Source organism: Hyperoodon ampullatus, assembly GCF_949752795.1.
Source record: "Hyperoodon ampullatus genome assembly, chromosome: 6".
In the NCBI taxonomy this organism is placed as follows: domain Eukaryota; kingdom Metazoa; phylum Chordata; class Mammalia; order Artiodactyla; family Ziphiidae; genus Hyperoodon; species Hyperoodon ampullatus.
In genome coordinates, this window is record NC_136919.1 from 5,970,813 (window position 1) to 5,981,977 (window position 11,165).

General features: G+C 45.2%; 1 protein-coding gene across 1 annotated transcript in view; it reads right to left on the reverse strand.

The window, feature by feature from the left end:
* Positions 1–8,202, reverse strand: part of FUBP3 (far upstream element binding protein 3) — a gene marked incomplete at its 5' end in the record, with an annotated part of 48,691 nt that extends 40,489 nt beyond the window's left edge. The window contains one exon of the mRNA XM_079707068.1: positions 8,119–8,202. Within this exon, the coding sequence (XP_079563194.1) occupies positions 8,119–8,202 (84 nt within the window). The remainder of the gene's footprint in view (positions 1–8,118) is intronic.
* Positions 8,203–11,165: the final 2,963 nt, after the last annotated feature.

Genomic DNA, 11,165 nt, shown 5'->3' on the forward strand with positions numbered 1-11,165 from the left:
CCCCATTTATTCCTCATGATGATTCCTCAGGAGGTTAGTATTATTATTTTCACTTCAGGACAAGAAAAAGTGAAGCTCAGAGAGGCTGAGTGACCTGCCCAAAGTCACACATCTTATAAATGGCAGAAACAGCATTGAAGCCCAGGCCTGCCTGACTCGAGTCCATGCTACTGACCACAGCACTAGGCTAACTCTCTTTCCTCCACCCAATACTTTCTTAGACACAGTCACTTCCCGAGGACTTAAAACCTAATGATTTCCAGTGCACAGAAGTCAAGTAATTCCTCACGTCCATAACTGACCATTCTGAACAGTAGCTGCTTAAGGGAAGTGAGGTACGTTTTCAGTTAATAATGGTGTAGGCCAGAAAATAGTCACAGAAGCCACGATATTCCAGGAAAACCAAGGCCACTCCAGTGCTTATCTGAAAGCAAGGCCTTGAGGGGACGCTGCTACCGATTTTCTACTACTTGATTCACTTTCCCCGCTTTCTGGGGGGAGGCGGCAAGAGTGGGTTACCTCACTACCCGTGCTATTTTAAGCACAGCTAATAGATGAAATATAAATCAACGTCATAGACATTTACCCTCCGCCGCCAGTAGTCAGTGGAAATGTGGAGGAGCGGAGTACTGGACCAGGAATCAGCCAGGAGTCCTGGTTTTCTAGCTGGCTCTTCCGGTGTACGACCTTGGGCAAGACCTTCAGTGGTCTTGCTCCCTGGAAAATGCAGGGATGAACTAAACCAGTGTTTTCTAAAGAGTACAAAGCAATTGGGGGAGGTGCATGGAGGAATGTTCAAAAATATTTTAAATAAATCTAAATTTAAAATGATTTTAAAATACAAAGTAAAGAGAATACTGAGGGTTCACTGCTAGGACAAAAATCATAATAAAGGTGGCACACGATTCACTGAAGTTAGGAAACATGGCAATTAATTATTCCCAGTGCACATCTGTAAGTTGTGTAATCAGAGTAGCTCACCCTATAAACCCAAACAGAAAGCTGTGAATATTTCCACAACTTCACATTTAATAAAACTTTACACTAAATGGAAACAGGCAAAGCTATCTGAATGGCGGCAAGTCATCCACACACTGATTGGGTCCATGTCATTCAACACAGTCACTGTCGATTCTCAAGTAGAGGTGACAGCTCACACCACCACTTAGGGAGGAGGAACCCGACCTGCTTCCCTGGAACCTCTGCTCTAAAGTCACCCAGGGTGGCCCCGCCCTGGCGAACGGACAGACTGGACTGAAAGTCTCTACTCCCCACAGCAGGAAGACACAGTATGTGGCCAGAGCGGTGGAGCCCAGTGGCTGAGAGTGAGCAAGTCTCAGAGGGCAGGTCTTGGAGCCATGGTGCACAGAGGCAAGTCCTCGCTCTGCACCCACTACCTAGGTTACCATGAAGACAGCAGTACATCAAATTTATTGTGCACTCACTAAGTGCCTGATGGTGCCCTCATTTCATCTTCATGGTGACCTCAGACAGTAGCTCAATTCTGTGGGATCTGGAGCCAGTCTGCCTGGAATGGTACCCATGGGGATACCAAGGTAACAATGTAAAGCACCCAGAACAACGCTGGGCACATCGTAAGGAATGAGAAATGTTTGCTATTTTTAACCTTCTATTGAAAAATAATAATAATACAAAAAAAGTACATGGGTGAGTTGATAGCTTGAATTTTCGTGCACTAAAATGCCTGTGCAACTAGCATCCAGATCAAGAAACAGAACAGAACCAGCACCCCCGAAGCTGGCCTCATGACCCCTTCAGTCACTACCCACCTCCACCTCCCAAGGGTAACCTCCTAACTTCTAATATTAGCTATTCCAAAAAAAAAAAATCTATCTATCTATATAGATATATATAGATAGATAGATATAGCCACCATCAATGATCTCCCTTTTACAGATGAGGAAACTGAGGTTTAAAGATGTTAGATAACTTATCCAAAGTCACTAAGCTAGTAATTGGCAGAACCAGAACTTGAGCTCATAGAGACTGAATCCAGAGCCTTAGTAACCACTTCACTATACTACCTCTTGGGTATTCTGCAACCATCAAATGAGAGAACTTATATGAAAGTCCTTGCCTGGCACCCAGCACAACACAAGCTCAATGAATGGTAGCTATTGTTGTCACTAGAGATGGGGCCCTGGCTGATTCTGCCCTATTAACTGACATTAACCAAAATAAGGAATTCTATATGTCAATCGAATAAGATATCAGCTCTTCTTAGTAGCTTTTGCTGACAACTTCATGCTACCCACATTTGGGGAGAATTAAATACTCCCTTATCTGTCTGCAAAGCACTTTACAAACTACCTTTAAGTAGCATGACCTCACTGAGAAAGTTGCTGGTTATACTGTCTCCCCATTACAGGGAGCTCTTTGAGGTGCGGACCTGTCTCAATCATCTTGGTACTCCCAGGACAAAGGTTCCTTGACTGGGAGCTCCAGGGATTAGCTTTAGAGAATTCATGAAACTCCTGAAATTACATACAAACTATTTAAATATTTCTGAGGAGTGGTTCAAAGTTCTCAAGAGTCTTAAAAAGGTCTGTGCTCCAAAAAGAGTTCAAGAACTTCCCTAATGCACAGCAATGTGTCTGGCACATAGAAAGTACTCATTAAACGTTTGCTAAAATTAAAGTGAATATGGAGAAGCCTGTCGGAAAAATGCTAAGATGACCAGCTGAGGCTCCAAGCTGAAATACTGTTCCAGCTAGGATCCCCCCTCCAAAGACCCTCAAGATGACATGACCATTAGTTTTCTCCCCTATGTCCCATCTAATTCCACCGGCATCCCCTTTGATGCTTTGAAGATTCTGCTGCAGAATTCTCATTGAGATGGAAAACTACCCAACTACTTCTGCAAAGGAACCGAGTCCCTCTTAGAATGCAGAAGACATGGGTCCAAGAACTACTGCATATACTAACTGTTTGTGTGCCTCCGAGAATACTGCTTTATCTCCCTTTGGCTTATTATTTCCAAATATAAAATGAAAATTATAACCCTTGTCCTGACTATTTCACTTGGTTGTTCTGAGGATCTCATTCCACAGTAAGATAAAACCAGCAACAAACTTGTCTTATTTATCTTTACACTGGCCCGGCATCCAGCAAGAAGCCTTGGACTCAGCAGATCCTCAAACAATAGCAGGCAATCCCCATCACATCGCAATTTCCATGAACACTACTCAGTCTTGCAAGTGATCTGCTATCATCTGATACTAGGATAAAAATGTAGTTCATGCCTCCAAAAGTATTGGCTATTCTTTCCCAAGTGTCTTTAAACAAAACTCTAAATGCAAAACATTTTCAAGAGGGATGATTAACAGAGTAAAAGGACTGCACAGCAAAGCTAGGGAGAGGGGAGCTTGAACAGACACCTAACACCACACACTAGAAAGTAAAGAACCAAGGTAATATGGCCAAAACGTCTTTCACATCTAGCTAGATGGAAGCTCTGCATGTTGGTGAGCTGGAAGGGACCATTGAGATTATCTAGCTTAATATTTCCTCAAGTTTGATCCACAGACGGTGATTTGGTTTTATGAAAAGAGGGTATGAAGTGACAGGACTTGGGTATATTGACAATGCACATCCCAAACCCTAGTAGGACTTAACGCACAGAAGCATGCTAAGGGCTCTGAGCAAGTCCTGCGGTAAAGAAGCCAATTCACCTTTATTTAACCCTGTATCCCCCAAACTTCTCTGTCCATGAGCCCTTTTCCATGGAAGATCTATGAACAGCTTGCAGATCAAATGCTGGGAAAGGCCAACCTAGCCCAAGGTCATGCAGCTACTTGCAGGAGACTCAGATCTCTTAACTCTCCACCAGAGCTCTTTCCATTAGAAATTTAAATTATTGTATGGGCTCACAATTTGGAAAAAGGATGAGGATGCCGATGGGCAGTGCAGAACAAAAGCCAAGTGGTGAGAACAAAGGCGACTCGGAGAGTCCGTGCCCCGTGCAGAGGGGCAGCTGCTGCCCAGCTCCTGCCAGATAAAGTCACTGCAGAACGCGGGAGCATTACGGCCAAGTATTAGATAAAAATCTCACTTTTTACGTGCAACTGTTCTAGTTTCTAAGTGTTGGCACTGTGTGGTCAAACAAAGTACGCCTGCAGGCCCGCTCTGAGCCTTCTCCAGCCCACAAGCCACCAGTCTGAAAACGCTGGTCTAGGCAAATTTGTATTTGGGACTTAAGAAACCTTACTTTGATGATACACATGGGTTATCAGATTTTAAAAGAAAGATAAAGAAGTCCCAGCTGAATATCAGAAAGGCGTTAGAGGCATACAGTGGAATGTACTGTTCACTTACCATCTACTTTTCAAAACCAAATATGAAGTCCAGTGCTTCCACTAAAGGGCGGTGACCCAAATGGGCTCAGTCACATCATGAAAACCCTTAAACAAGAACTCGCTCTCTGTAGGGTACTCTACAGGGTCCCATCAAAGCAAAGACACAGAGCGACCCACACATGTCCTGCAGACACTGCTTTTCTTCAAGTGTCTGAGAAAGCTCAAATGAATGTACATGCAGGAGTTAGTCCCTTGTGAAATGATGATCTGAGCTACTCAACCACTGGGCACGTCTAAGACAGTCTCAGTGGAGTAAACTTAAAGCCACTGAGCATTCAGCACACGTGACTCTGCCATGAGGCACAAACATCACATACGAGGTGAGCAGAGGCAGTATCTCTCAAGGAGTGCCCAAGAGTCAATGAACACAGGCCTTTCCTTTAAATGGTGGAGGCACATTCTTTTAAAGGAAATTTAGTGTTTCTATACAACACACGTGCCAAATCATCTACTGCTCAGGCTCGAAGTGTGAGACAGCAGCACTGGGAAGCATTTTCTGCAGGACTGTGGAACTTCTGAGGCCCCACACCAACCAACAGTTCCAAAAAACAGTGCTAGTAGAGAATAGGCTCTAGGCCTTAAAATCTGTCAAAGGTTACTTTCCACGGACTCTTCAGTGGCTTGGTCACAATCATTTGGGAGCAGAATCACCATGATGCCCAACTCCATGAGGTACCAATTAACACTGTATTTATGTGAATAGAACACTCTGGAATTATGCAGTGCAGAGGCAATGACTGGGTCTAGGTCAAAATAGGAGCTTAAAGTCCTAAGAAGCCCTAGCAGTTTGATAAGAGAATGTCTATTTGGGTGATGACTGGCAGGCGGTTGGTCCAGCTCGTGGAAGGAAGGCTGCTGGGAATGTGAAGTACACTGTGGTGTGACATCATCCTGTTAACATGCGAATGGGTGCAACTGGTGATGGATGCTACTGAACTATCAGCAGTGGGCTTTCCAGGAACTCTTTTATATTTTTAGAAAAGCTAAACAAAATAGAATTGTATCTACTCATCCATAATCTCCATGAGGTCCCCTTGAAAGCCTGACAGACAGTAGTCAGCTTAGAGGTGCAGTGTGGCCACAGAACAGGATAATCTGGCTTTAAGTCCATAGCCCATTCTTACTAGGGTCCTGCGCTCTCTAAACGACGAGTTGAAGAATTGAAGAAACACTTTATTTTTGCTAACCAGCCAATGATTTCAGAGAACTGGACATGATTTTTTTTTTTTTTAACACCCAGCAGTTTTAGATCTTCACCAGTGGGACTGAATCAGATCACATTTCTACATTTGTGTACTTCCTTACAAAATGACTCTGTTATCCCTCTGGCCAAACACTATCAGCTCACTGGACTTCGCACTGCTGCAGAACTCTTAAATTTTATATGACATCTTCAGAGACTCCCTTCAGATCTAGGAATACCATGCTTAGAGTGATCTAACAGCAACAATTGGTTCCCTTTGTTGGAAAGAGTCCAAAGGATACAAAAGGAGGCTTCAAGATGCCAGGAGGGAAGCTCAGTGGATTAGGTACTGGACTCTACATATCAGACTTAATAGAAACTGCAGGTTCAAATCCCATCAGGGGCAACTCAGACTCTACTGTGATATTCTGGATAAACTGAGCACCAGACAGCTTACCGCTCCCTGACAAACTTATGAGGGCCTTACAGACTGTCCCTGGTGTTTATGAGGACACCTAAGAGGAGAGAAAGCTTTCCAATCATTTAAATAAAGAAATGCACTGTCTTTTATCTCCAGTTACCGGGGGGAAAATCACATTTCTGCAACATGCTGTGTATACAATGGCGAGGTAGAACCACCATCATCAGATGCCCAAATGATATGAGACCCTTTGAGGTAAGCTTTACTATTGATACAAGCACACAATATTTTAGATTTCTAACATTCCATTCTTGCCCAATGCAAATCTATAATTAAACCTAAAATTACCCACAAACCTGTGTTTTCTTTAGTTTTTAAAGGCCATCAAATCCTTGGAGATAGGATCGCCCTCCAGCTGTTAATATTCGGAAGTAATACACTTACAGCACTGTCTCCATTGGGCTTACAACTGCTCCAGTCAATGGTGCATTTCGGAGCTGGGAAAATTTCCAGTGAAGTTTCCTCTGCTAGTAGTAAACACCACTGCTTCAACAATCCACATTAGGTCAGCATTTAACAGAGGGTCTCCCTCCCTCTTGAGCAGGTTGTCCAAGAATATGAGTTCAACCACTGGCTCAAGAGAAGCAGAAAGTCTTCTCAATGGTTCAAAATTCATTTTATGTTCAACTACAGGCCTTCTGCAAACTGAGGATCTGAGCTCTTTAGGGTAGTGATTATAATTCTTCCTGGATACAGAGGCCAACAAGGTGATTGTCACACATCAGCACAGAGTGAAAGCCATTACAAATTAGTAGCCAGTGAGAAACAAGGTTCAGGACCCTGTAACTGTAGAGGAGAGCAGTGTAACACGCCGGCAAGCAGAGTGCTGGAAGGGGAGCTGGATGGCACTGTTCATCCATTACAGCCACTGGTTGGCTCTGAAGTCTAAGTAAGATGGATACTCACTATATACTGGTTGGTGCCTAGGCAGTAAGTAACAAGTCATCGGATAAAATTTTAGGCGGAACCACAGGTTTGGAAACTTCTGGGATCCAATGTAATGTCTATAAGAGCATCAGTATTACAATGAAAAGTCAGTATCTGGAAAACTGATAGGGTAGGGTTCCCTCCCCTGGAATACTGGAAAGAGGTGTAAAGACCATATCTTCAAGCGACCGAGTGGAGGCTTTCTTCTAATACAATGAGTCCTGTAGCTTTCTGTTAGGAATCAAGCAGTAATTAGTGATAGCCCAACTTTTAAAGTATCCGTTAGTATGCCTACAATTAAATAGGAAGAGACGATGAGTATAAGACACTCAGCAGAAGAAATTTAAGTGTTAGAGCTAACACTTAAGTTCAGTAAGTTTCACACACAATACAAGGACATGTTCTGTTCTAAACATCATACCAGAAACCAAAGAGTATTTCTGGCAGGTCCCATATTCATTCTCCAGGGAAGCTTGCAACCTCTTAAAAATCAGTTTATTTAACTCTGACAAAATGCACGACATTGTCAGATGGTCAAGTTTCACTGTTGGAATGACTTCATATCACATGCTCCCTGAAAGAGGAAAAACTATTGCCCATAAGGAATTTCTACGTCTTATGGACCACCCACACCTATCTAACATCTTTCCTTCTCTCCTCTCCCAGAGCACCCTCAAAGGTAAAATACCCTCGAATTCCTTCCACTCCACCCTCGAAATATAAGTCTGAAGAGAATGTTTTCCAAATTTTAAAAAGCTACTGGGTCTGAGACAGCCCCCTTCTGTCTAGACCGGGTCCTTGCCGTGAGTTCCCCTAGCCCCCAACCCCCGTAAACCTCAGAACCCCACGCTGGCTGCCCTGCGGGTCCAGCCCCGGCGTGGGGACGCGATAGGGCCAGGCGTCCCGGACAAATCCTTTCCCAGCGGCTGCAGGCACCTGGGAGACCGGCCCGACAGGCTGGGCCTGGGCCTCCCAGTGGCGCCTCATCCCTCGGCTCCTCTCGGCTGCAGGAGCTACAAGGAACGGCCGAGCCCAGCTGGGGCGTCAGCCAGGTTACCTCCCGCCCCCAGGCCGGACCCCCTTCTCCCCATCAGGCCCGACCCAGCCCCGCCTCGGGCTCCCGTGCTCCTACCAGCCGGCCGCGCCCGTACCTGCCGGACCCGGTGCAGAGCGTCCACGAAGCCCTCGGCCTTCATCCCCACCGGAGCGCTCTGCCCTTGCACCAGCTCCGCCATTACCGCCCCCGCCGCCGCCGCCGCCGCCGCTCGGCTCCCCCGTCGGGCCTCCCGCTCCGCTTGGGGACCCGTAGCCGGAAAAGGAAAGTCGCCCCACTTCCGGCGGAAGGGGAGACGGGACGCTCGCCGACGCGAGAGGAGCCGCGTCTGCGGGGCGGGGTCAGAGCACGTGACCGCGGTCCGGCCGGAAGTGGGGGGCGGGCCCTGGGAGCGAGGCTGCCATCTGGTTTCGAGGGATAGGTTGCGATCCGGCCATTCCCAGACGCGATTTGATCCAGGGCCGTCGATGATGTCGTGACAGACCCTTGAGGCGTGTGTGTGTGTGTGTGTGTGTGTGTGTGTGTGTGTGTGTGTGTGTGTGTGTGTGTGTGTGTGTGTGTGTGTGTGTGTGTGTGTGTGTGTGTGTGTGTGTGTGTGTGTCGGTGTCGGTGTCCTGGCTTTCCCTAGACGGTTTCGAGGGATAGGTTGCGATCCGGCCATTCCCAGACGCGATTTGATCCAGGGCCGTCGATGATGTCGTGACAGACCCTTGAGGCGTGTGTGTGTGTGTGTGTGTGTGTGTGTGTGTGTCGGTGTCCTGGCTTTCCCTAGACGGCACCCTCGCTGCCCCTCTCATAAACGACCATCGATTAGGAATACTGGGACTGAGCGCTTTGAAATGGCACCGTGAGGACCCAGAGGGAGGCTGGAGGGCAAGGAACAGCACCACAAAATAATGCCCCACGTTTGCAGAGTCCTGGGCCCGAGTTCTTGCATCTTAATCAGTTTCCTCGAGGATGGGCTAATACCACACCTGGGGTTGCCTAGCGACACAGCTTAGGAAGGGCGCTTCTACTGGAAAGCCAGCGTGGTGTCCTCTTACACATTCCTTCACGAACTCTGGGACTCTGGGGATACAGGAAATACCACAGGACCATCATTGCTTCCCTGCCTGCTGAGTCAAAACAGTATTGCAAGAGGGCTTCTTGGAGTGCTTAAGTAACTTTTAAAAATGATGGTAACTAGATATAGATATTTCAAAGCAAGGGAAGGAATCTTAACGCTGGAACACACTTGAGCTTTTGAGGTGGATTTTACAAATGAGCAAACAGCTACCCCCCGCCCCCACCAAGAAACAAGACTTAGGGGCTTGACACACATTTTGTCAGTGGCAGATCCAAATAGAGGTGCCCCTCTTTGGATTAACAAGATTGCCCTCATGATTAATATTTCCAAGCTCTATGGTGCCAAGGAATCGAATTTAATGGAGAGTCACGTTGTCAACTACTTTATGCCCATCTTGAAGTTATGAAGGAAGATGAGCACTAAGAAAGGGGAAATAAAGAAGTAAAATCCAATGTGACTCTTGAGCTCTCGTGTCAGCATGATAGGAGAACTTTAGATTTGGGAAAGTAGTATGAGCAATAAATGGCCAATAATCAAAGAGCAGTTCTTCATTTGTTAATGACTTCACTACTAGACTGTGAGTTCCTTTAGAGCAGAGACTGAGTCTTATTTTTCCCTGTATCCCTAGGTGCTTAGGAAACTTATTTTGAATTGAATAAAGCCAAATCGGATTAATTCCTAGATTATGGTAAAGTAAAAGAATTTGGCAAAGTTGCAATATTGGAGAGTATTGCTTCTGGACAAAATGGTTCGAGCCATGTAGGAAAGCACATAATTGGTGGTGTTGCTATTGTTGAAGTGCTGTTGTGAGGCAGGACCAACACATGCCAACATATCTATCTGTGGTCCAGCTTGGGTGTGTTGAGTGTTAATTTGCTATCCTTGCAAAAATCAAGGATATGGCATCAGACTTCCCAAACAGGGATGGTTCTGCTGACCCAGTATCAGTGATACTTGAGTTTTGAATACTTTTAAAAATCTGAGGTGAGTATGTTGGTTCATCCAAATTCCAGCTGGCTCTCCCTATGAGTGAAAACAGGGTTATTGACCCAAATATAAGGCACAGTTCCAGGTTTGGTCCAAAGATCACAGAATGCCTAAGTAAGAGGATGAGGTTCTGGTTCTTCTCCCTTTTAGTTGTTGAGTAACTCTGGGCAACTCACTTATTTCTGGGGGCACCAAAGAGGAGGATGACCCAGACCCAGTCAGGTCCAGTGTTCTATGTTCTACTAACACTGTAGACTTCATCATCTTAGCATTTATCGTGACTGTTTTTAAATCACTGTGTAATTATTTGTTTATTGTCTGTCTTTTCCACTAGAATAAAACCTTTGTTGAGACAGGGACCTCACCTGCCTTGTTCATTGCTGTTCCCAGTACCTAACAAAATGCCTGGCATTTTGTTGGCTCTCAATATTTCTGAAATGAATGAATAAGGATGATTTTGCCCAAACTGGATAGGAAAAGATTCTCAGAGGTTAAAAAAAAATCCACATACTCTGGTTGTGACTCACTTTGCATATGAGACTGTCACCTAAATAAGCCATCCCATCCTGAGATTTAGGGGTACATTACTGATGACATTGAAATGCTTCCTTAGATATTACCAACTAGAAGCCACTCTAAAATGAAATTTTATCTGTAAGAGTCTAGGTTATGCTTCAGTAACAAACATCAAAATATCAGTGGCTAATAACAAGAAAGGTTATTTTTCACATGAGCACGAACATTCATGCTACATGATGAACATCGCTGGTAGGTTGTGCCTCTGCTACACATTGCCTTCACTCTTCAACCAAAGCTGATAGAACAGCCTGTCTCAAACATTAAACGTCATTGAGGCAAAGGGAAAAGAAAGTGTGGTAAAGCACGGACTGTCTTTTAAAGCTTCTGCCTCACCTCAGAAACGCTATGCATTACATTTGCTCACACTTCATTGACCAAAACAAGCCAGTGGTCAAGTATTGGCCAAATGGCAGAGAAATATAATCTACCTCCAGGGAGAAAAGGCGAATATTTCTGAACATTGGTATGATTTTCTAAAGAAATTAAGAGGAACAAAATATATATGGGGAATG